General features: G+C 41.5%; 1 protein-coding gene across 1 annotated transcript in view; it reads right to left on the bottom strand.

Annotated features, from left to right (window-relative positions):
* DSCAM (DS cell adhesion molecule) overlaps positions 1-26675 on the bottom strand; it is a 327084-nt gene that overhangs the window by 104904 nt on the left and 195505 nt on the right. The window contains exons 14-16 of the mRNA XM_027774893.1: positions 16261-16501; positions 14557-14703; positions 6187-6342 (exon numbers count right to left, since the gene is read on the bottom strand). Coding sequence (XP_027630694.1) covers positions 6187-6342; positions 14557-14703; positions 16261-16501 — 544 coding nt within the window. The remainder of the gene's footprint in view (positions 1-6186; positions 6343-14556; positions 14704-16260; positions 16502-26675) is intronic.

Raw genomic sequence — 26675 nt, 5'->3', positions numbered from 1 at the left:
TCCTGCTATCATCTGTAATAACTATTACTATTTCCTTAGATTCCACATCGCTAAAGGATACTAGCCCTATGGTCTGTCTAGAACACATTTCCTTGAAACAGTCCTGGTCATCAGATTATGCTTTTCCTCTTACTACAGTCTAGGCAAGCTTGAGCAGATTTTATGAATTCTTAGCCATTATGAATATCTAACTCCTAAATTAATTACTACAGTAAAGCTCACAGCCTCCAGAGAACTCTTCCATGTCCTACCAATCCACTTAGAGCTCCCTTGTGAGCTGAAGGTGCTTTTGTATCTCATAAGCTCAATTGCCACTGAGATGTCACAGAGGCACCTTAGATCAATCATGTCTACGGCAGAGCTCCGCTCCTTCTCCCCCAGGCCTACCCCCTCCTACACCCATCTCAGGGAATGGCCCAACCCTCCTCTCCATTGCAAGAGCAAGAGCCTAGTCTTCTCTCCGCACTGTCCTCCTTTTCAGTGGATGTGTTAAGTCCGATGGGTCCTTAGAGACTGGTGTACATGTGTTGGGCCAGGCGTGGGTATTTGCCTAGCTTGGTTATGGTCCCCAATATTGGGCTCCTTTTTAGGTTCCTGAAAGTGAAGTACTTCTCCCACGTTCTCCTGGGCTCTTGGAACATGATGATCGAGGGCTTTGGGATCCCTCTGTCTGGAATCTTTTTCCACACTCTATTTTCCTCTGGAAATTCTTATCCATCTCTCAGGTTCTACTGAATCTCATATTCTCAAGGAAGCCTTCCCCATTCACTAACTTAGATTAGGTTAAGCTCTCTCAAGAAGCTTCTTCATGGCACTTGTCATCATGCACCAGAGAGTGGGCTCATTTTCTCTTTTTATGTCCCCATGATGCCAATACTTTCAGCCTTTGCTTTCTGAAGATGTTTTAAAGTATGCAAGTCCTTTGCCAAAGCATCACATGGGAAAGTAATAGAAAATGCAAATGGAAGCAGGTGGGTCATCTAAAACTGCGGGGTGAGAAGCAGGGTGCTCTCCCCTTTTACTTACCACTGGGCCTTTTACTCACCACTGGGTATCTCTGAGGTCTTCCCAGGGACCCTTGCTTGGGCTTTTAGAATCACCAAGGTAGGGGGATTTTTTTTTTAAAGTCACATGGTGGAGTCTCTTCTGGGACATTCTGGGTATGTTGTGATGCTGGTATACCTGCTATGCACAGGGCACACCACCACATGCTGTGTGACTCTGCAATCCTAAACAGTATTCACCGGAAGACCTTCTTGTGATGCAAGATGCCTGTTGTATCTAGTAGAGGCAGCACTGATGGTGGTTATGCAAACATACAATCATACATACACATATAGAAGCCACCACCTTAAGGTCACCTGAGCACCTATGCAGCACCACCATCCATGCCTTCAAGAGTATTTTCAGCAGAAGATACCAGTGGCCAGGATTTAGAGACATCCTGACATCTGTCTGTCCTTTACTCAGCCTTAGCTCTACTTTCAGACGTCCCACCAAAAGAGATTGTTAATTTATGGTGAGTAGGGAGCAAAGATTGCAGATTTCACCTTCTCCTGGACTTCTTTTCATATAATGCCTTACAGGGTTACATGCACTAGTGCCATACTCAGTAGATATCTGAACTTAAACACAACTTCTCTATTTATTCATATTCAAAGTTTACTTTTGCATAAAGGGTTCAGGACTAAAACTATCATCTGCTTGTAGAGTGAAAGTAATACTAGGAACATTAATAGATTGCATTTTGTTTGTGTTCTCTCTGTGGCTTTGCTCAGGTTATAGTCTTGGCAGATATAATGACACTAGAATTTCACGAATTTAGAATTTGGAATTAGTTGCCTTGTGTTCAAAAACAGAAAGCCAGATCAGCAGGTAATCTTTTTGTTCCTGCAGTGGTAGTAGAAGTGCAAGTTCTCATTGGTCAAGCAGTCCTGGAATGTGAGTATTTCTCACAAACCCGACAACATGTTCTCAGATCTGAGACTATGAACATGAACTTGAGACGATGAGACTATACAGACCTAGGAGTATTTCTATGAACCCAAGAATCCTTCAACAGAAGCTGAAAAACTGCTTACGGCACTAGAAACCTATTATCTAAACAAAGTATTTCACTTGCAAATTATTCCTTGCAGAAGCAGACTTCTGTCTTTACTAGTGATGTAAGTTCTCAATTCAGGATGATCAGTGACGTAACAACACAATTATACCTCTAGGTCTCCCGATGCTCAGGGGCTAGAAACACTAGTACAAGAAATGAATTGAGCATAGAGGGTTCAGTCAAATGTTTATTGTCAACTCATTAATCTTTCTTGTAAGAACGTCAATGAACAGTGAAACTTCAACTATGCTTAAAACAGTGCCTTACTGAGGAAGAGGTTAATAAATGTTGATGAATGCTATTTTATTGAAACTCTATCCATATTTTACATAACTTAATTAAAGTTGGCAGTATATTCCAAACATTAAAATTCATATACTTCATAGTAGAAGTGTAAATAAGATCTGTAGTCTTAATTTAATTAGTCATTTCTTCTACTATGATTAGCCTTTGTTCTCTTATTCAGTCACATACATAATTGCATTCCATTCTACAAACTGCTCAAATGCTTATTTATTTTAGATATTGAATCCTTATAAGTGGCTGACACAGGTCCTCACCATTCTAAATTAGTGAATTTTTCATATGAATCTGGGTCATAAACTCATTATAACACTAGTTTTTCTCTCTTCCACCTAATCGCTGTTCCACTTCTTTTTGAAAATGCTGATTTATCCTAAATGCATATTGACACTTAGGTCTGCAACTCTTTGTCTCATACCACCAGGGCAAATGGAATCTCTCCTGCCCTCCCTGGGGCACCTGGTGTACCCAAGACAGGGTCTTCCACAATCAATCACATCTCCACCCACTATTGACAGTGGATTCAAAAGCAGAGAATAATTGATTAACAAATTAGACCTTGGGCCTTGGGGTCAAGTTTTGAGACAGAACTTGTGATTTATAACACTGGATAATTAATTAGAAATTGATCTGAAATTGCCAGTCAATAAGGAGCTATGGAGAGCCTTCCTTTCTTATTGGAATTCTGTACATTCTTTTGAAAAGTGCAGATGTCAAAATTTATGTGCTGATCAATTTGCTCTTTACAGAATAATTGTAGTGACATTTATGTTATTGCTTAGCAATGCAAGAGAATGTTCCACCCTTGCTCTGAAAGATCTGACAGCAAATAACCAAATACCTTGTGTCAAGAGGCAGCCCACTGCATGTCAAGCTAGGTAGGTGGTTTCACATATCACATCAGCTTTTTTTTTTTTTTTTTTTTTTGCCTTTGGGGTTGTTTCTCATATCTCAACATTTTTTTTTTTTTTTTTTTTTTTTTTTTTTTGCCATAGGGTGTATGCTCTTGCCAAAGAGAAACAGAGAGATAGAGAAGAGGGAAAGTGTGAAATCACCCCTTGGGGGGATGACTTTACCTAATCCCTTCTCCTCCATTCTCTTCTCAGGATTTGGGGCATGCATGCCAGTCTGGGACTTGAACAATGGTTGGCCTGTTAACCATATCACCTGCTGCCGCCCCACATCAGCTTTTATACATTGACTCTGTGCAGTCAGATTGCTATGTCAACTTTGCATATGAGGATAAGACAGTTCAGAGATTAGGGAAAGTGTCCAATGACTCATCAGCAGCAGGTGACAATGCCAGTGTTTTCATATCTCTTTGTTGATAACATTTTAAAAATTGTATTATGGCTGTCTTCACTCAGGACTTAGCTTTGTGAATATCCCTATTTTTTTTTTTTTTAGAGGTTTTTGCTATAGGGAGCGTACACTTGCCAGACTGAGAGAGAGAGACAGAGAGCAGAGAACGAGAAATCACCCCCCAGGGGGGGTGACCACGCCACAATCCCTTCTCCTCCACTCTCTTCTTGGGATCTTGGGCACGCACACACATGCACCCGGCGTGAGTTTTAAGCCACTGGGTCTGGAACGCGAATTACGGTTGACTACGTGGGAGTCCAGTGACATAGCCATTACGCTAACTGCTGGTCCCTGGATATCCCTATTAATGTGTTATGTCCTAATGGCATTGTATTCTGACCTTAGATTTCCCCAAATACTCCTATTTCTTTGAGCAGAGCTGTTTGGTGCCTGCACATTCTCAGAAAGAGCTACCAGTGTGGTCTAAAACAACTAAAGCTAATGAGGAGTAATCTGTGTGCAGATGCTATAATACAAGAGGAGCTACAAGGGCAGTAAAAATATTGTGTTTGGGTGAATGGATGGGGCTGCCCAGCGTGTGGTTTGCTGAGGTGAGAGCAAAGGCTGAGGTGGAAGATGGCATGCTCTGGATATTGGAGAACTGCAGTCAGGGTAAGGGAAGGCTGAAGAGAAGAGGTTATCCTGCCCTCCAAGCTTGTGTCCTTAGTTTTGTTTCCACAGGACAGATATGGGATGGAAAAAGAGCAACAGTATCTCTGGTATACTTCTTTTTTTTGGAGAGTTTTTTGCTATAGGGCACATGCGCTCGCCAGACAAACAGAGAGAGACAGAAAGACAGAAAGTGAGAAATCACCCCCCAGGGAGGATGGTCACGCTGCAATCCCTTCTCCTCCATTCTCCTCTCGGGATCTTGGGCACGTACACACACGAGCCCGACATGAGTTTTAAGCCACCGGGTCCGGGACTCGAACCGCTGTCGACTACATGGGAGTCCAGTGACATAGCCATTACGCTAACTGCTGGTTCCCGTGGTATACTTCTGTGCTGAGATACTTTGGTAAGGTTCTATAAGAGTATCAGTTTGACATTAATTGCTTCTTCCTTTACTAAAGTGAAAGTTACTTTTGTTACCATTACTATACTATTTATTAGAACTTAAGTGGTTTGTTATATAGCTTAGGTAAGGCTTCTCAGAGTAACTCTTAAAATAATACAAATCAGGGGCCAGCAGGCGGCATGGTGTCTAAGATACTTGACTCCCACGTGGTCTTCTACAGTTGGAGTCCAGACCCAGTGGCTTGAAAATCACACCAGGCATGAATGCATGTAAGCCCCAAATCCCACGAGGAGAATGGAAGAGAAGGGATTGTGGGGTGGCCATCCACCCTGGGGCTGATTTCTCACTTTCCCTCTGTCTCTCTCTGGCGAGTACATGTATCCTGTGGCAAAAACCAAAACTAAACCAAACAAACAAAAAAGCAAAGCAAAAACAAACAAACAAAACTAAGAATAATACAAACAATTTGCTGTACAGTTTTATAGTTTTCCATAATAATCTCATAACCAAATCTAAAGGAAGATTGAAAGGTTTGAAACAAAATCAGCTGTGACTTGAAATTTTACTAAATTACTATGAACTCTTGAAGTAACTTAAAAATTAACATGAAACTCTCAAATCAAAGGTTTATTCTAAAGTTATTCAAAATGCTTGGTACCAGAAGTGTTTCAGATTGCAAATCCTTTTAGATTCTGGAATATTTGCATGTACATAATGAGATATCTTGAGAATGGGACCAAGATTTATTTATGTTTTACATATGAGGAGTCTTCAGAAAGTTTGTGGCAAGTGCATATTATGAAAAAAGCACATATGAATTTCAAAATGTTCCTTCACCCAGGTAAACTCATATTTTAATTCCATTTTCCACAGACATTTTAAAGTATCCCCATAGACTGTATATACTTAAGGTAATTTTATGTAATATTTTGTATTGCAGTGTTTTGAGTATGACCCATCCATGAGATCAGGTGTGAGATCTTTCCCCTGGTAATTTTTGTGTTGGCACTTGAAAAGTTTTAGATTTTGGAGCATTTCAGATTTGGAACTTTCAGATTAGGGATGTTCAACCTGTAATACTTGGTAAAATGAAAAGGAGGGGGAGGGAGAGAAAGAAGAAAGAGAAGAAAAACTATAGGATAACAGAAACAATACTTTAAGCAAAAGCTACATAGGAAGTTGATGGTCTGAATTGTATTGGGATACTTGAGTTGGCAGCAAAATTTTGCCAAGGTCAAGAACAGCCCGTTAAACTGATGGCCACAGGTGAGTTCTCCAACTCAGCCTTCTGAACTGTTGCTTCAGTCTTGGAAAATGGCCATCTGGCCGGAAACCTGGGTGTCCCTGGTGTGTAAGACAGGGACTGAGCTTTGCACCCGCCACCCATCCCATTTCTCACCATCCTCTTTGGTCCGAGTGAAGATCTGTTCACTTCTGACCCCGTCTCCAGCGCGGGTAAAAGCCAACACCTGGATGCTGTAGTTGGTGTATTTTTCTAGCCCATCCAGCTCTAGGGAAGGCTGTGTGGTGGTGACATTTTTGATCTCGCCCAGCTCTGGGGACAAGAATAAGAAAACATGATCCCATTACCAAGCCTGTTAGTGCTTTTGTCCCTGGTCCTTCCTCACTGGCCAGCACTGTGCACAACCATCCTCCTGCCACATGTAGAAATTACTCAAAAGTTTTGTGTTGGTCAATGGGTAGCCATTTGGAAAAGACAGGTCACATCCAACTATTTCCCCCAAATAACAGGTGGAAAGTCAGTCTGGAAAGCAGAGCAGTTCACTCCAAGTTTTACAAACGCAACAACACCATGTCTGCCGCTCAGGATAGCCCTTGGGCAGCTGCTCATCAGGCATATCCTTTGCATCCCACCACAGTGAGTAGAGGCCCACATGCTGCTCATTCTGCAGAGTCACTGCTGACTGATTGTCAGGAAGCTTCTGCAAGTCGAAGATTTTCTTTTTTTAGTTTTTTTTTTTTTTCCATAGGGCATGTGTGCTTGCTGGAGAGAGACAGAGAGAGGGAAAGTGAAAAATTATTCCCGAGGGGGATGACTACAACACAAAAATCCCTTCTCCTCCATTCTCTTCCTGGGACTTTGGGAACGTACACACACGTGCCTGGCATGATGTCCAAGCTGCCAGGTCCAGGACCGGAACTGCAGTCTGTCATATAACAATCCAGCACCTTAACCACCATGATACCTGCTGGCCCCGAAAGTTGAAGGTTTTTAATCAACAAACTGTTTTATTTTTTATATTTACTGGGGGATGCCTGCACTCACCAGAGCGAGATAGAGACTGAGCAATAGATGGAGAAAGTACCCCTCACTGGTGTATCGTCATGCTGTAATCTCTGTTCCTCCATTTATCCTGTTGAGGCTTGGGGCACACAGGCACATGTACCCAGTGTATTTTCCGAGCCACTGGGTCCAGAATTACAGCCTTTGGTGGTCATGTGGGATCAGGCTCCCTTAAGCAATAGGCCATGAGGCCAGCCCAAGAACTTTAATAAACATATGTTTTTAAAACTTAACTTCCTCTTAAATATCCAAGCTAAGATCTACTCTCTTTGCCAATTTCAAATACACAATGCAGTCTTTTTAAAATTTTTAGATATGTGGTGTTTCCTGTATATTTTGCTTCTCCCCCCTCCCTCGGTTCCCTCCCTCTCATCCTCCGCCATTTCCTGCCCTCCTCCCACACTGTCTCTGGTGTCCACAGCTGCTCTCTATCCTCTTATACCATCTTTTTAATGATAGTCACCAAGTTGCACTTATTCATCGAGTATAACTGAAACTTTCTATTTTTTTGGGAAAAAAGGAAAATTGCAACTATATACGATGTAGATATATTATTGTAGCGATCATTTCATAAGGGATGCCTGTCAAAACATCAATGTGTACATTTCAAATATGTACAATTTTATTTGTCAATTATACTTTCACAATAAAAGACAGTAACCAATACTTAAATAAGAAAAAATAAAATGTGTCTTAGCTCCGCTGAATGGCTCAGCAAAGTTCTCTTCTTACCTGGAGTGAACCCCTCTGAGCATCATTGCTGAAGTGACAAGCCCACACATCAGAAACTTGGAGTTAGCTAAAAATGCTTCCCTTTCTGGAGTGGGATCAGCTAATAATATTCTAAGACAGAACGCTATGCTTTCCCATTTTTGGCACGTTGTACAGGGTAATTTGAGAAAACTTACAAATGATGTGCTAAGTACCTGCACGAGTACTTGGCCTCATGATTTTGAAATGAGTCACCTGCAGAGCCACAGCTGGAACATGAGGGAGCTCTAGGGCACTGTGCATCACAGCAGGAGGGAGCTGCTCTGCCAGGCTTGGTTCCACCTGCATGCCCGACTGCCTGGGTCCCCGATGTAAGGCTGAGGTCCAAGGGGCTTCCTTGCTGAGCAGCTGGTGGCTGGCAGTAGTAAAGGCCAACTTTGGGTACATTCGTAAAGCAATACCAGCTGTTGGTCAGTCCTCCTTACTCTCTTACCTGAGTCAGGATAGCTAACATGCCTGCTAACTGAGGTGCCAGCACTTTTCTAAGTACAAACATGAGCTCGTATGACTAGCCCAGCAATTCTATTACTTCCACCACCCATTCATTTCACAGATAAGGAAACTGAAGGAGAGAGAGGACCATGACTGTGGTCAGGGAGCCTAGCATAGCTCTTGAGATCCCAGGCCACAGAGCCAGCCTGCATGGTCTCAGTGCCACAGTCCACCATCTCAGCGACTCTGCTGTCATTGGTCAGTTAAGGAATCCAGGTCCCTTAACCAACAGGCCATGGGGTCTGAAATAGTGAGAAGCCAGTGGAAAGGGAGAAGCTGCCAGTCTGTGTGGGCTTGGGGAAGTGGTTTTTTTTTTTTTTTTTTTTTTTTTTTTTCCTGATTGATTCTCTGTTTCTGCTCTTTGTCTTTTTTTCTTTTTGATCATTCAGCATTTTGCACAGAATTTCAGGGATTAATAGTCATTGATTTTTTTATTAGGATGTCTGTGGAATGTCTACTTGTAAATTTTATTTTTGGTCACTAAAATGATCAAGTTTGAAGTGGATTTAGCATTAGGGGAGAATTTGAAATAACACATGGGTAGCTGAGGTTTGTTCAATGTGTTCAGGGAGTCCTGTGCATGGTCAGCGCTGTGAGGGAAGAGGACCATAGCTCCACACAGGCCATGGACACAGCCCAGACCCAACTGAGCCAGAGTACTGGCTACCTGCAGCTGACTTCAGGCAAGGTCTGTGGTCAGGATATTTTGCTAGGGAGAAAACTGGGTGAGGAAGATGGCATGAAATGTGGTTTTGGCCTACAAGTTTCTAGAGAGGGTGATAGGGTGCAGCTTTCCAGGTTTCCAGTTTGAAAATCTGAATAGATGGCTCCAGAGAATGAGAAAAAGGTTTGCTAACACATAGAACCCTATGTATTCAAAAGCCAGTAAGTGACTGTCCCAGATGGGTTAGAAACTCCCCCCTCAGAAGGAAAGGTCTTTCCATAATCAGCTGTTTTTGTCGATTTCTTGCATGCATTGAATAAGGTCAATTGGATTAAGACAAAAAAACCCACAAAAAACCCAAATGTTAATGGGAAAACTTGAAATATAGAAATCATAAGGATCTTTTTAGATTTAGAAATTTCTACATTGTGTCAGAGATATCACACACACACACACACACACACACACACAGGAAAAACACAGCTAAGGGGGGGGGGCTGTACAGGGCAGTGTGCTAGCAATGGATCGAGACCTTGAGCAAGGCCTTTGGCCTCATGGAGCCTCTGTTCATTTTCAAGAAGGTCACAGGGTGTCTGCCTCATAGAGGAAGCATGATCTAATGTGGTAACACAGCAGTGCTGTTCTCAGATGGAATAGTACACAGAAGAAGAAAATGTTAGAGGGAGAGTGCAACATGGCACTCCCCAATTTCTGTAAAGAAAGTAACAAAAAAAAAAAACAGAATTAAATTTGCTAATGAATTAATATACTAATTAGAATTAATATTTGGATGTTTACTCATTCAGGGGTACATAATGTTTTGATTAATTTATCACCAACCATAAATATGATTGCAATCAAAACCCCAATTCGAATTATCCCCAAAAGATTCCCAAGACTACCTGAGCACCAGAATCAGTCCTTTCCTTGCAAATACCTCATTGTCTCTAATAAAAATTATCTTAATGGGGCCAGCAGCTTGTATAGTGGTTAAGGTGTTAGACTCCCACATGGTCAACCATGGTTTGAGTCCTGGACCTAGCAGTTTGAGATTTATGTCAGGTACATGTGTGTGCATGCCCAAAATCCCAAGAGCAGAATGGAGTAGAGAGGACTGTGGTGTGGCCATCCCATGTAGGGGATGATTTCTTGCTTTAGGTCTCTTTCTGTCTCTCGGTACTTCCAGCAAGAGCATGAACCCTGTAGCAAAAATCTCTCAAAAAAATTATCTTATTAACTGCTACTGGTGATTAATGGACATGGAACAAAATGATCAAAAACGCCAGATACAAAACTGTGTGGTTCATCTACCATTCTTTCTCACTCAACTTTTTTTTCCTATAGTTTAAACATGAATTTCTACCATCTGCTGTTCACAGCCCCAACATATATGTGTATACACATATACACACATAAGTAAAATATATATTTTAATATATAAATATATACTTACATATATAAATATCAATATACAAATATATACTTACATATAAAATAACTGTATATAAATATACTTATATAATCATATATAAATATATTTATGTATGTAAATATATTTATTTTTCTATATAAAAGTATAAATTATAGTGTTAAATTGAAGTCATGACTAAAATAAAATGAAACAAATATATAATACAAATTTAGAAATCATATTCTTTTTATCACAAAATGTTTTCTAAAACAAAATGGTTTCATGTACTTACTTACACTCAGTCTCATTTTCAAAAGGTTTTAAGGCAGAACACAAAATAGGGGTGGAAATGGAAATAACTTCTGAAGTAGCCCCAACTGCCCAACAAACCCCTGGTTAGCACTTAAATGTTGCTTCATTTCAAAATTGACAGTTTTGTCTTGAAAAATGACAGAAGAGATAAAAAGCAGCTACGATTCTGATGAAAATGATGACTTTTCAAAGTGTACAATTTTCTTAGCAATCTCAGATGAAATGCTTTTTGTCAGGTCTTAAAAAGTATTTAAGTTTCTGATTATAATAAAATATTCAGAAATTTCATCAAAATATTGTGTATTTACCCAGCTCTGTTAAATATATTGCGTAGATGATTTTATTTTATCACATTAAAAACAAAATGCTCTTTTATACATATTGTAGGAATTACTTGGATAAATTGCTAATCACAGAGATAGTAACAGTTTCTGATTCTCAATTTGTGTGAGTATGTGTGGTATGTGTAATGTGTGTGTAGCATATATATGTGGTTTGTGCGTTGATATGTATGTAATTTGGGTGTGGTGTATGTATAGTGTTTATGTGCCCTGTGTATTTACGTGTTTGATGTGGGTGTGGTGTGGGTATGGAGTATGATGTAGTGTGAGGTGTGGTGCATATATATGTATAGTGTGTGTGTGTGTATTTGTACGTGTGTGGCATGTATGTGTGTGAGAAATGTGTGCATGGTACCCATGTATGGTATCTGCATTTGGCGTATTTGTGTATGTGATGGGTATGTGTGTAAGCTCGGGTTTTTAACAAGGATTAGCTGGTACTATTCTTTACAAAATGACTACCTGGTCAGTGTCTGTGGGAATCCAGTCAATCCTGGGCCACAGCCTGCAGCGTTTGTACAAGAGCACCCGTAATGACATGACCCGACTGGCTAATGCAGAAGTGCCGGCTCTCTTGGGGAGCAGGAGGCAGGGACCTCTCAGAAGTGGACTGATTATTCTGAGAGTTTCTTTCATGTCATTTAGAAAAGCATAGAATTTCTACATGAGACACTAATCATATCACTTTGATCTTAATTCTGTAATTAAAAGTATCTTTGAAAACTGTAGGCATTTCCAAGCAATCTTTATTTAAAGAAGTATGTGTTTTCAAATGTTCAAATGTTTGAAGCATTGAAAGTATAAAGCCTCATTATGCATTTTAAAACTAAGATATGGAGCCATCAGCTAGTGTGGTAGTTGAGGCAGTGGACTCCCACATAGTTTACTGTGGTTCAAGTCCCAGACCTAGCAGCTTGAAACTCACCATGGGTGTGTGTACATGTGTGGCAAAAATCCCAAGAGGAGACTGGAGGAAAAGGGATTGTGGCATGGCGATCCCTCATGGGGGTGGGGGCATTTCTAACTTTCTCTGTCTCTCTGTGTGTCTCTGGTGAGTACATGTGCCCTATCATAAAAATCTCTCTCTTAAAAAAACAAACAAGTAAACACTAAGATATGAACAGGCAAAATGATTAAATCTGAGTGCCATGTGAAACTATGGATGGTATGTATGAGTAGTGACCACTGGACTTTGAAATGTGTCCAATCATAACAATAAAGAAGACACTTCAAGTGTGAAACTGCCTTTAAGTGTATTAGGGCAGGGGTCCCCAATCCCTGGGCCATGGACTGGTGCTGGTCCATGACCTGTTGGGGGTGGGTGGAAGATGGTGATTGGAAGGTGGGCGAGTGAGTGAGGGTTCACCTGTGTTTGTAGGCACTTCCCATTGCTTACGTTGCTGCGTGGGCTCTGCTTCCTATGGTAGGTACCTACAGTGGTATTGGATTCTCATGAGACCGTGAACCCAATTGTATGAGTGTTTCATTGTATATTGCAACATGGTAGTGGTGGAAAGGGGGTGCACAGTGGGTAGTGTGCACAGTGGGTGTGATGTACTTGGGTCATTTCAGGACCATCCTTTCCTCTGCTCCTTGTCCATGGTGAGATTGTCTTCCACACGCTCGGTCCTTGTGCCAGGAAGGGTGGGGACTGCTGTGTTAGGGTATTTGACACAAGTATATGTCATGATGCTCTATAGTAATCTGTTAATAAAATGGATGACTTATGCATTTTCATTACTCAATACTAATTTTTAAAAAATACCTTTCATTGTGTGTGTGTGGGGGACTATCTACTTATATCTGCCTTTCTATGGCCATAAACTCCATATTAATTTGAGTCTCTCCCTTTCACTGGTCTAGAATATCCTACAGGGTTCGCACTGCATCTTGGGTGTCTCCCATGACATAGTACAGAGCAAATACTCAGTGAACATGTGTGTAAGTTTTTCTAGGATGTCTCCTGGGATTGGATGCCATGGGAGGTGCTAGAACTAGACTCACTGTCAAGAGAATGTGTCTAGACCTTTGCCTTGAGAACCAAGTCTAATGAGGGACAAAAGTAGTTCAGGCTTAAACACTGGTGTTTACTTAGCAAATGATGTGTATTTTGCTAATGAATCTTCTCTCCTTTATTCTGGCACCAGTAATAGAGTCTCCTGCAGCCTTTGAGGTCCTGTGAGTTCTGTTTCCCATACTTGGCAGCGCAGGGCCAGGTGGTCCTGACAAGGGTGGAAAAACTCTAGAGACCTAGGCTGTATTTGCTCAGAATCAGAGGTGAGCACCTACCAGGGCACCACATCCAGTTAGAGGGGCTACAGGAAGGCCCAAACAAGAGGGAGGCGTGGTATAGGAGCAGTTGCAAAGGAGGTGACTAGAAAGAGAGGTCCTCAGGAATATAACTGTGGGTCTGAGTCATGGGGCATGGATGTGATCGGACTAAGAAGCCTTTCCTTTTGGGGGCTGTGGCCAAGGTGTGCACCCACCACACTCTTGTGTGGGGCTCAGCCTGTGCCAGTAACAGTCACATTCTGAAAGCAGACACTAAGATGCAGCCTCCCTAAGAAACATCTTGCCCCAGTCTTGCCACCACCTGAACTGATTTTGTCTCAAACAACAAGAGAACTGTATCCTACAACTTGAAAGAAACACACACACACACACACACACACACACACGAGAAAGAACCTGGAAGAGAAGGAAGAACAGAAGGAGAAAAATAAATATACAATAATAGGGATTCTGAATTTAATGACTCTTCACTGAGAGTAAGAACGCTGCCATGTGCCACATAATGATATTTTGGTCAGTGACTGACCACACACACTAGGATGGTCCCATAAGATTATAATGAGCTATATTATATAATGTAGGTATGTACTAGGATATCTAGGTTTGCTTAAGGACACTCTGTGATGTCTGCACAATGAAAAACCACTTACTGATGCATTTCTCAGAATGTACGCCCATCATTAAGTGACAAGTCTGTATTCCTCTCAAGACATTTTGGCTTTCTTAGGAAATCTCCATCTAGTTCAATTATAGGAACTTAAAAAGTTCCCCAGTTGAGTTATCTTTGAAGACTAGGACAAGGCCAACTTTTTAGAATACACAAAGAAAGTTCTAGATATAGGTCAAAGTGTTGGCTGTCTGCAGAGACTTGATATAGATATCCATAATTAGGAAAACACTTCCAAATCTAACTTTCCCAAGTGCCACCCACTCCTGTGCTTCCCATTGCATTTTTAAGGTATGTGATTTTTCTAAATAGCTTGCACACATCTGTTCAAATGTCAGATGAGAGATAATAGAGAAGAAGAAAATGGCTGTTGATAAAGGAATCAATAGGAATTAGATCCTAAATTATAATTATAAATTTAGGAATTTATATCCTAAATCCCACACTAAAAAAGGATCTGAAAATTCCATCATGCATCTTTGGGGGCAGTCTCAAAACTCTAGTTTAATCTTACCTCCATCCATGAGGTTGGCCCAGTAAATGACTCTGAACCCCTGGAGAATTCCATTCAAGGCTTCCTTGGAAAGTGTGGACCAGGATATTGATATGCTTTCTGGTGATGTTGCTATGGCTTGGACATTTTCGGGGGGATAACTCGGCACTGAAATTAAATAATTAGAAGCTATAATAAATGTGAGTGGTTTTATTAGCAAAGCAATACTGAATAAGCAACATAGTTTAATATTCAATGTTCAAGCAAATGAATGATTGCACTCCATCCTCAAGATGGAAGAAAACCCCCACAAATGCCACTTCTCTAAGCAAATACTGTGATAACTCAGTAAAACATCATGAGAAGATACATATATCTCAATGGACTCCATAGTCTCTCTTTCCAACTTAACTGTTTAACTTTTATGGAAATTGTTGCTTGGAATGAGTATACTTTTAATCTTATTAGATGAAAAGAAGACCATTGTTTGTCTGATTTGTGTTTTCAGTTCTTACAACTTACCATTTCAAGTTACATTTACTTTATATACGACATTATCTCCTTATTTAATAATATCTGGCATATAAATTGGGAGCCTAACTATTGAAAGTACCAAAAAACCAAAATCTAATAATTTTTTCAGTGTCCCATTCTCATTAGCCCTCATTTCAATACTATACTCTTGTCAAGAGAGACAATGGACTAAGAGACAAGTTAAAAGAATATTACAAAGTGTGTTCAACACTGAGTTTATGTAAACTTAAATGTTGGAGCTAAGATAGGGTGCAAAATACTGGCTAAATCATCCATCTTAATAACAAACGAGAACTAAAGCAAAAACCAAATGGCACACTTAATTACTATTGCAAAATTATGAAAATAGACAAATACAGTTGTAAAGTCTCTAGTTGCCTAAGACTCCTCTTCCTGCAGAAAGTTTCCGGAAGTCATAGATGCAAGTCATAATTTGCCTCCTCAAATCTATGATTAAATGGCTAACTGCAGAAGAGGTCACTATATTGCAAACTTGCTTCCTTCAAATATACCACTCGTGACAAGTTAGCCCCATATCTTACATTTGCATCCACAAAATAAGCTGAGTTTCTGAACACAAGAATTATCTTTCCACGCACCACTGGAAATCTGAATTTTTAGATTGTTTTGTATCACAGTGGAAGGGCACATTAGTTCGTCATGGCCGCTAGGGGGTGCACAATCACTATGAGAGCTGCACCAGGAAGCCAGATCATTTCCTTTTTCTGGTCTCAATGCTTGAAAATAGAAAGAAATCATCAGGAAAAGGAGAGAGAGAAGAAAAAGGAAAGTAAAAAACCCTTCTTAACACTGAGTTAAGAGAAATTCTTTATTCTGGATTTCTGTATTCTGGTCAGACTTCTGCAGTAATGAGAGTCTTGGTATCATTCCAGAAAAGCTCAGTTCTCCTGCTTGAACTGAATGAAGAAGATTCTGAAAAGGGAATGGATTTTGGCTTTACAATAAGTCCCTGTCCAGCATGGGTCTGAATCAGTGAGGCCAGTCAGGTAAGCAGGGCCAGCCAGATAAAAAAGATAGGCTTTCCCACTGGAAACCCCACTCCCCACAGACCCAGCTGCCTCTTCGACTGCATAACCAGCAGGGAGCAAGGATGTGTGGGGGGAGGCAGAGTGGCCCCAGAGCAGACTGCTGAAGAAGGGAAGCTCCGTGCTGTGGCCTATCCAAACCTACCATCCTCGAGCGTGGTGGTGATAATTTCCTGAGAAGAAGGTCCCGTGCCGGCCCGGTTGCAGGCCTGCACCACCAGGCCATACTGGGTGAACTTGTTTAGGTTGTCCAGGGTATAAACCTCACTGTCCCCGGTGGTGTCGATACTGATAATGTTGAATTGGAAGTTGCCCCCAGTGCTGTACTCTCGGTAACCTATTTGGTAGCCACGGATAATCCCATTTTGCAAATGTTTCTTGGGAGCCTAAACAGGAAAGAAAAGAATTCACTAAAGAAGACTTGAGGTAGGACAAGAGCAAAATTCACACCCACACCAACTTAGGAAGACAAAAATAAGTCAAATAATAATAACCATAACAGGCCCGGCAATAGTAGCAGTGCTAGTGATGGCACACTCCTTTCGTTACCTGTATGGGTGCCGGCACCCCTCACCACCACTCTCTGAGACAGTTTTACAGAGGTGGTCGCCCAAATATAAAGTGGCAGAAGATGAACCTGAAACTTAGTCTGTGCTCGCAGCCCCTCTTTCATGCTGACATGGTTGATAAGCCTAAGTGGTAGGGAAGTTCTAAAAGACAGCTTGCATTTGTGGCGTCTCCATGTACACCAACAATCTTGCAGTGAGGCCTACCTTCAGGCATTCACCCAGTAATATCTTGAGCTCACCATTCTGTGCCAGGCATTATTCTAGGTACAAGGGAACAGAATTGAATTTAAAAACTGAAAAATGTTCCTGCTCTCAGAGAGCTCACATTCTACAGGAGTATCACAGAATAATAGTGATTCTGTGTTGAAAACTGGCATGTAAAGGGGACTCTATCATTGATAAGAAGGAAAAGCTCTTTTATTAAAGCCGAAGTCACTTGGAACCATTTTGTGCTGATTAAGTAGGGAAGAGAGGCTGGACTGAGATTCATTCTGCTGGTGGAAAAGGGTCCTCCAAGCCACAGACGGTACAGTTTTGGTGACATGTTGGAGAAGCCAGGCCCCCTTCAAATATGTTATGAGAACACCACCTGGACCAGCAGCTGGCATAGTGGTTAAGGCGCTGGATTATGACTGACCACGGTTCGAGTCCTGGACCAGGTGGCTTGAAACATGCCTGGGTACGTGTGCGTGTGTGTCCAAAGTCCTGAGAGGAGAATGGAAGAATGGAGGAGAAGGGATTGTGCTGTGGCTATTCCTCCTGGGGGGGGGGGGATTTCTCACTTTCAGTCTCTATTTATAAAGCAAGCACAAGTACCCTATACCAAAAATCTCTCCCGCTCTCTCTCTCTCTCTCAAAAATAAAGAACACCACCAAACACCACTGAGGTGATGTGCTAAGTAACGACCAAGATTTTTTAAACTTTAAGGTAAACAACCTGCCTGGGGGGGGGGGTGATTTCTCACTTTCAGTCTCTATTTATAAAGCAAGCACAAGTACCCTATACCAAAAATCTCTCCCGCTCTCTCTCTCTCTCTCAAAAATAAAGAACACCACCAAACACCACTGAGGTGATGTGCTAAGTAACGACCAAGATTTTTTAAACTTTAAGGTAAACAACAGCTGTGCGTATATATATTTATGTGTGCACATGTGTATATCTGTACTAATGTGTGTGTGTGCGTGCACCGCATAAGGTTTCAGTCAGTGATGGACCACATATATGATGGTGGTCTTATGCCCGGTTGCAGGCCTGCACCACCAGGCCATACTGGGTGAACTTGTTTAGGTTGTCCAGGGTATAAACCTCACTGTCCCCGGTGGTGTCGATACTGATAATGTTGAATTGGAAGTTGCCCCCAGTGCTGTACTCTCGGTAACCTATTTGGTAGCCACGGATAATCCCATTTTGCAAATGTTTCTTGGGAGCCTAAACAGGAAAGAAAAGAATTCACTAAAGAAGACTTGAGGTAGGACAAGAGCAAAATTCACACCCACACCAACTTAGGAAGACAAAAATAAGTCAAATAATAATAACCATAACAGGCCCGGCAATAGTAGCAGTGCTAGTGATGGCACACTCCTTTCGTTACCTGTATGGGTGCCGGCACCCCTCACCACCACTCTCTGAGACAGTTTTACAGAGGTGGTCGCCCAAATATAAAGTGGCAGAAGATGAACCTGAAACTTAGTCTGTGCTCGCAGCCCCTCTTTCATGCTGACATGGTTGATAAGCCTAAGTGGTAGGGAAGTTCTAAAAGACAGCTTGCATTTGTGGCGTCTCCATGTACACCAACAATCTTGCAGTGAGGCCTACCTTCAGGCATTCACCCAGTAATATCTTGAGCTCACCATTCTGTGCCAGGCATTATTCTAGGTACAAGGGAACAGAATTGAATTTAAAAACTGAAAAATGTTCCTGCTCTCAGAGAGCTCACATTCTACAGGAGTATCACAGAATAATAGTGATTCTGTGTTGAAAACTGGCATGTAAAGGGGACTCTATCATTGATAAGAAGGAAAAGCTCTTTTATTAAAGCCGAAGTCACTTGGAACCATTTTGTGCTGATTAAGTAGGGAAGAGAGGCTGGACTGAGATTCATTCTGCTGGTGGAAAAGGGTCCTCCAAGCCACAGACGGTACAGTTTTGGTGACATGTTGGAGAAGCCAGGCCCCCTTCAAATATGTTATGAGAACACCACCTGGACCAGCAGCTGGCATAGTGGTTAAGGCGCTGGATTATGACTGACCACGGTTCGAGTCCTGGACCAGGTGGCTTGAAACATGCCTGGGTACGTGTGCGTGTGTGTCCAAAGTCCTGAGAGGAGAATGGAAGAATGGAGGAGAAGGGATTGTGCTGTGGCTATTCCTCCTGGGGGGGGGGGGGGGGGTGAGAGGAGAATGGAAGAATGGAGGAGAAGGGATTGTGCTGTGGCTATTCCTCCTGGGGGGGGGGTGATTTCTCACTTTCAGTCTCTATTTATAAAGCAAGCACAAGTACCCTATACCAAAAATCTCTCCCGCTCTCTCTCTCTCTCTCAAAAATAAAGAACACCACCAAACACCACTGAGGTGATGTGCTAAGTAACGACCAAGATTTTTTAAACTTTAAGGTAAACAACAGCTGTGCGTATATATATTTATGTGTGCACATGTGTATATCTGTACTAATGTGTGTGTGTGCGTGCACCGCATAAGGTTTCAGTCAGTGATGGACCACATATATGATGGTGGTCTTATAAGGAGTACACAGGCTATAACATACAGCGTTGGTATAGCAGACTACACCAGCTAGGTTTGAGAGTACACTCTGTGATGTTCACACAACGATAATCTCACCAGTGACACATTTCTCAGGAAATATCACTGTCCTTAAGTGACATATAACTGTTGGTATGTACGCAGACACACATATTTATGTACAAACCATAGTTCTTGATCTTTCAGGGATATGAAAATCTTTCTCTACCCTGAAAGTGCTTATACTCCAGCTCGGGAGAAAAAACAAACACTTAAACTACAGAGAACTATGAAGTGTCAAAGTGTATGGTACTGGAAGATGAAGGCCAGCAGGCAAAAAGAAAGTGGCAAATAAGAGTGGTCTGAAGTAGTGAGAAGAGGCAGAACCCTGGTGGACTTGGAAGGATGGCAAGGGCTCACGAAACAGAGGTGAGGATGTGATGGGCAGAGCCTGCAGAAATTACCTTGAGAGACACCAAATGCTTTATGGCAGGGGAGAGCCCATAAGTACAGTCGTGAGAAATGACAGAAACCGGTAAGGTGGAACTGTGGATGAGGGAGGTCCTGAAAACTAGCAAAACGTGACTGAGGGAAGTACAGACAATGAGAAGTGAGAAGGTGAGCAGGTAAGCAGTGCTGATGAAGCCAGCGAATATTTATGGATTGCCTAATAGGTAACCCCCCGGCAGAGTTAGATGCTTTCTTGAGGAATTAGTCTGAGTTATACAAGAGAGTAAAGTTACAACTCTTTTTCAAAGCTAGTTTCCTCATTGGTGATGTTTTCTAGTTGTTTCTTTTGTTTGTCTGCTTTTGAGAGAGGTTTTTGCTATAGGGCGCATGCGCTTGCCAGAAAGACAGAGAGAGACATAGAGACAGAAAGCCAGAAATTACCCCCCAGAGGGATGGCCATGCTGTAATCCCTTCTCCTCCATTCTCCTCTCATGATCCTGAGCATGCACGTACACTCGCCTGGTGTGGATTCAAGCCACCGGGTCCAGGACTTGAACTGCGGTCAACTACATGGGAGTCCAGTGACATAGCCATTACGCTAACTGCTGGTCCCTCCAGTTGCTTCTTTTTTAATCACCAATCTGATTTAAAGTATATTTACATGGTGCTGATGGATATCAATAAAAAAGTCAAGTAAGCCATTTAGTTTTTAGTCAAGTTGACATGAACCTTGGCTTAAGATCTGTCTGATAGACAAGTGTCTATGACCTCCTGGATCCACAGATTTATTGTCTTTTGCACTGGTGAGTTATAGCTTTTCACTTTGTTTTGAAATAAGACTAAAGATTTTAGATTTTGAAAATTCAATTATGTGGACCATAGAGTTACATTAATTAATAAAATTAATTTACCAGCAGAAATCATGTGTCAGTCACATATATCAACAGATTTCTCCTACTTCACACAGGTTTTTAGTGTTAAATATTGTGATCCAGATATAAGTGATAATTTTCTTAAAGTTAGGTGTAGGCCCAGTCTCTGTGGTATATGTAGCTGACGTACTGTGCTCCATAGGCCGGCTGGGACCGCACGTGAGCTCACTTTGGTTCTTGGTCTAATGGCCAGGCTGCTCATGTAATCCTAGCTTCTCAGGGAGGCTGGGGGTGGGGCGGGGGGAGGCAGTTAGGGAGGCACAAGTTTAAGACTGACAAGGGTAACATAATGAGCCCCTGTCTTTAAAAAACAAACAAACAAGTGATAGTTAAGTTTATGTCTATTAAACATTCTAACTCTCCCTGAGAGGCTATAAGCCTCCCTAAAATAGCAAGTCAGACTCACCACATGGGGGCTATTGGCATAGTGAGATTAAGGAGGAAGTGTAGTCAGTGAGGTCAGATGTCTACATGAAGACGCTGATACAGAGCAACGACGTTAGCGATCCCCTCTAGAAGTGTTAAAGGAATCTGTCTGCTAATATGTGGTTTCAGGAGAGAGAGAGAGGCACAGTGAAGGACAGAAGAAAGTACTCGCCCACAGCACTGTCATGTTGCAGTCTTTCTTCCTTCAATTTTTCCATCTGGTCAAGATCTCGGGCACACGTGTGGATGTCCAACATGCTGCTGCCAGGGCCAAGATTGGAACCCCAGTAGGCCAAGTGTGATCCAGCTTCCTCTGAACAGAGCTAACAACTGCAGAACTTTCTTTGCATTTCTCTTACATGAAATAAATTTTAGTCAGTAGTCTAGAACAAAGGTTATTTCTGCTTATTTGATACTTCTCCACACTACTGTGTAGAAAAATTATTTTCTTTTGTTTCATAATAGAAATTAACAACTGCCACTCTTACAGACCTATTCGCGTTTCCTGCATTTCAGTCTATTTATCTAACGTGAAATATCCCTTTCGAATCGTCTTGTTCATAGTCTATACAACTTATTTTCTGATTTTTTATTTAATATGCTATATGATTCCATTTCCATTTTTACTTCCCAGTGCTTAAAATTCGTATTTCATCACTCTGTTTTATTTTATTTTAGCATTTTCTGTTTGGGGGGGATATCATTGTTTCCTAATTTATTGCATACCAGAAAGGCTGTGTTAAACACTTTTATAATATAGTTTCTCTGTTTCTAATATTATTTAAAAACTCAAGTTCCAGAAGTGGATGACAGTGTTATTTTTAAAAGTCTATGTTTCAATGAGATAGGATTTTCTTATTATTCCTTTAAGTGTATAGCACAATATGATAACTGAAGAGACTGTTTATCGCAAGGAACGAATGAGAAAGATCATCTCCATTTTTCTTAATATTCTAATTTGGAGAAGAAATTAGTTGAATGGAGTTATAAGTTGACAGTAGTAGTGTTTTCACATCTTTTCTTTTCATGGTACTAATATGATCTATCTTCGTCATGTGAAATGAATTGTTGCACTCAAGGAAGAAATGACAGACATTTCTTATAAATGAATCATACACTTTTAGTTCCATTGCTTGTAGGCCCCCAAACCAAGAGGTTTTAAAATAGTCACAAAAGGTGTGTAGTGGGGAGAGGGGCCTTGGTCTCCACTGATACTCACTGACCCACCAACAACTCAATGAGAACTAATCACTTCCATTTCCTCTGATGGCTGCCATATTAAATAAATGCCTGACTTCCAATAACTTGATTACAAGCTCCTATGAACACAAGAATTTCATCAACACAAAAGCTTATCCATTCTTCTATCCAAACAGGTCTTCAGCACAATGAATGCTCTCAAAAAAGTTTTTGTAGATGGGGAAGAGAATAATTTTGAACATATATGAGGTACAACAAAAGTGATGGGTACGAATGATCTAGTTGAAGGTTCATAATCTGCCTGGATCAAGGGCTGGTAGGAAGGCTGGGAAGGCAGAAGACATGTCTGAACCCTGGACACATGATGTAACTGCTAAGCAGAGACCTGGCTCAGCTAGTGCAAAGAGGAGCACTTGGTGGCACTGTGGCAGCCTGGAAGCTTGACTCAGGTGGAGCTAGCTTCCCTGCTATCATTTAGCATGCTGCTCAGTGCCCAAGGACAGGTCCAGGCAGGACTCTAGGGGTCCAACTTCATTTCCCAGGGGCTCATCATGACTGAAAATTGTTTTGGAAGAACCAATTTATTTGGGCAATGCCATTTTTTAATTTTTTTAATTTTTAAAAGGACTTCATAAAGAGAATTATTCACTATTCAGCCAGTCAATGGGTTACATGTTTTTGTTTGTTTGTTTTGTGTTGTTAATGATAGGGAGAGAACTGCAGATTTATAGTAAATCTCACCTGGCAATCAGTTCTCTTGATAAATATTAAGAAATATTTTGGGAAAAAACTGTATAGGAAAATAATAACAGGAAAAACCAAGGACCAAACTAAGACTCCCTTCCACTTCATATTCAAGAATTGGACAAAATGAATCCCTTTCTATACAGGAAAATATTATTATTTACAGATTGATTTCATTAGTGAGTGCCTTTCTACCTTTTCTCAACCCCCTTGGATATATTACAGTTCTAAGAAAAGGTCATACATAGTCTCTGTGATGTTTCTCCCATAAGGGTTCATTGTTTTTTTCACGTTGAACTTTATTCTTCCAATCATTTCCCTTTGGATCCAGTAATGATCTTGATTTCTTTTCATTTCTCTCCTTTATCTGCCGTCTGTGGAACTCACTCCCCTTCCTTGTTCTGGCATTTTTTTCACCTTCTTGTCTGTCTAAACAGCCTTCTTTCTTCAGACTCCAAATCCTGCCCAACCCCCACTTTCTTTAAGAAACCTTCTCTTTTGATCTCCATGACAACAGTAGCACCGTGTCAATTTATTTGAATGGTTCGCAACTGACTATTTTACGTGTCCTTCCAAATCAGACCACAAACTGCCTGTGGCAGATTCATCGCCCTTTAAAGAGACAGTAGAAAGCCAATGTGCAAATGCTCACAACAGTGTCACAGATGTGAAAGATTAGAACAGGCATCTCTTCTGCAGAAAACCAGCAGCCACATCCTCTTTCCAGCTCTCCCCTTCCCCTTCTCAGGGTGAGAGAATGGACTTTGCTGGATGCACAATTTTACCTGTTGACTAGAAGTAGCTAAAAATATTTACTGCAGAATTCCACATTGGGAAAACACTGCCTCTTACTTGGCCATGTTGAGTAATTAGTTGAAAAATTAATTTCAAATTTTCCTTTTAGGTTCCTCCAAATTCACTTAACACGTCACCTGCCCTCATTTTCCTTATGTTATGGGGTGACAGGCTGTCTTTTTCATCTTTGTGCGTTTCCTCCAGGACCCACCCTGCTCTCCAAGATAAACAGCAGCTACTCAGTATATTTGCTCTGTGAATGGGAGCTTTGAATTGAGTAAGTGTTGACTGGGTTCTTGTTATACACGATGTAGATGTGTTGTGTATGAGGACATCTACAAGTGCATTAGTAGTTGGAAATGAGTGTGATATTTGCAATGCCGAAGTTGTGCCTAGGATATCATAAAAGGGAAAAGGGGGAGGCACCTTCCCCAATCAGGACAGGATTGCTAGGGAAGGAGACAGTCATCTGAGTCTTAAAGGTGACCAGACATTGCTAATGCTGAAGGCAAAGCAATCAGTGTGCACCCAGGTGAGAGAGGACTCAGGAACGAAGAATACTCAGACTGCCCCTTCACGAAGGTTTGGTGTGGGTGGGGGATGGTGTGATCATAGATGAAGCTAGGGAAGCACTCATGGGACCAAATCTAGAAAATCTGTTAGTGCAATGTCCCCGCCAGCAACATCAGCATCACCTGGGGGACTGTAGAGATGCAAGGACTGTGGACCCACTCAGACTTTCTGTATCAGAAATAAGTAGATTCAAACAGGGACCTAGAGATCTGTGTTTTAACAAGCCTGCCAATGTTCATGCCCACATCTGAGAACCACTGTCATTGTCACTGGTGAGCCATTAAATCATTTAGAATTGGCCTCGCTCGAGAAGGACTATATAGTTAAAAGCAGTGATTATGTTTTCTCATCTTCCCTATCAAACAGTAATGCATTTTCCTTGTGTCTTTAAAGAACAGAAGGGCATGAATGCAAATATAAGATCTCTGTAGTCCTGTAAGCTACCTGAAGATTTGACCTACAAAGTACCCAGGAAATCTGCTTTATGAAAGGTGAGTGGTTAAAGCATGAACTGCCTTGCTGGACAGAGCACATCCATTTTCTCCAAAGTTGTCTGTCCTGATGAATGGATGATGGGTTTTGAAGGAGCAATGACAGAAAAGAGAACTTTTATATCATTACTTGCAAAGATATTTTCATATATGTCTCCTTCCTTAGGTTTGCATTGTACTAAATACAGTACCCGTGTCTTAACTCTCATAAGGAGATGTCTGACCTATGACTCCCTCCCCCAAAGAAATCATCCATCAAGGAGTTAGAAAAGAATGAGATGCACAAAATTTATGAAATAAAAAATTGACTCATGGAAGGCTAGCTGGTGGTGTGGTAGTTAAGGTGGCTGGATTCCACACGGCCTACTGCACGATTCGAGTCCACTACTCAGTGGCTTAAAAAACATGCTAGGTGTATGTACACATGTGCCCAAGATCTTGAGAGAATGGAGAAGAGATTGTGGTGTAGCCTTCCTCTCTCGGGATGCTTTCTCAGTTTCTTCCTTTCTCTGTCTCCAATGAGTACATGCAGTCTATAGCAAATTAAAAAAAAAAAACATAAACAAAAGTGGACATGCGATCTGACAATGGAACGGTGCTCAGAAGAAAGGAGTTATTCAATTAAGGTTTGAGAAATAGAGGATGAATGACAGAATATCTGAAATATGCACTGTGTTGAGAGACCAAGAACCTCAACTGGGAGCCTGCAGTCACCATATTGTAGTAAGACTTGGCAGCCAAGGAGGAAATGGGGGCCAAAGGTGAGTGTGGGCTCTGCCTTAAAACACATATGTGAAAGTTTAGGAGCAGACTCTTATCATTTGATGGGATGAAATGGAGGTTAACTATTTTTGTAAAAGAATTCCATTTATTCCATTTCTAAAGCGTAGAATGGCTTCTGTTTCTTCCACCCATCCATCCAACCAACAAATATTATAGCTATTCTTGCTCAGCCTCTCATTGTTTTGAATGTTGCTGTTCTTTATTGTCACACTGCTTGTCAACTACATTGAGCATTTTGAACCATCCACAGAGGCCCAGCCATTGCTTTCTGCAAATGGCCTAACAAAGGAATTCAGACTTTGTTTTGTATACTTCAGTCTTGAAAGCTGGTCTCTGGGACTATTCTGCTTAAGATCAGGGCCTGTCTCTAGATGGCTTGCTATCAGACTCCTCGTTAAGGTTCTGTTGGTAACCCAGGTAGTTGGAGAAGAGAGGGCAATGGCTTCTGCAGCTTAGGGAAGCAAAAGAGAAGTTCTGAGAAAGCAAAGTGGGTGAGAAAGGTCACTGCTCAGTTCCCAGACTTGGGCATAGAATCAGTGGAAGAGAAGTGACAGGGAGAGTGGAGGCTCCTGGGCTCAGACCAGGGAAAAGACAAAGACAATGAAGATGGGGCTTCAGGAGAAATGTCCATTGGACATTGAGGGGTGTAGTGAGGGCCTAGTCAGGAAAGAATCTATGTGGATATTGTGTGGGCTCTGGAGACTGGTCCAGCCTACAGGTCTAGGCAGCCTGCAGATCATAGTGCTTTGGAGGGTTTGGGTTTGCTACCAAGAGGGAGTGGAGTGGATACTGGCCAGTGAGCATGAAGTTCAGCCCTAAGTGTTAAAGGTAGCTGAGTGATCCCAGAGGGCTTGATCC

Source organism: Tupaia chinensis, unplaced genomic scaffold (assembly GCF_000334495.1).
Source record: "Tupaia chinensis unplaced genomic scaffold, TupChi_1.0 Scaffold000492_1, whole genome shotgun sequence".
Classification (NCBI taxonomy): domain Eukaryota; kingdom Metazoa; phylum Chordata; class Mammalia; order Scandentia; family Tupaiidae; genus Tupaia; species Tupaia belangeri.
Note: the sequence above shows the minus strand (reverse complement) of the source record. Positions and strands in the feature narration are given on the sequence as shown.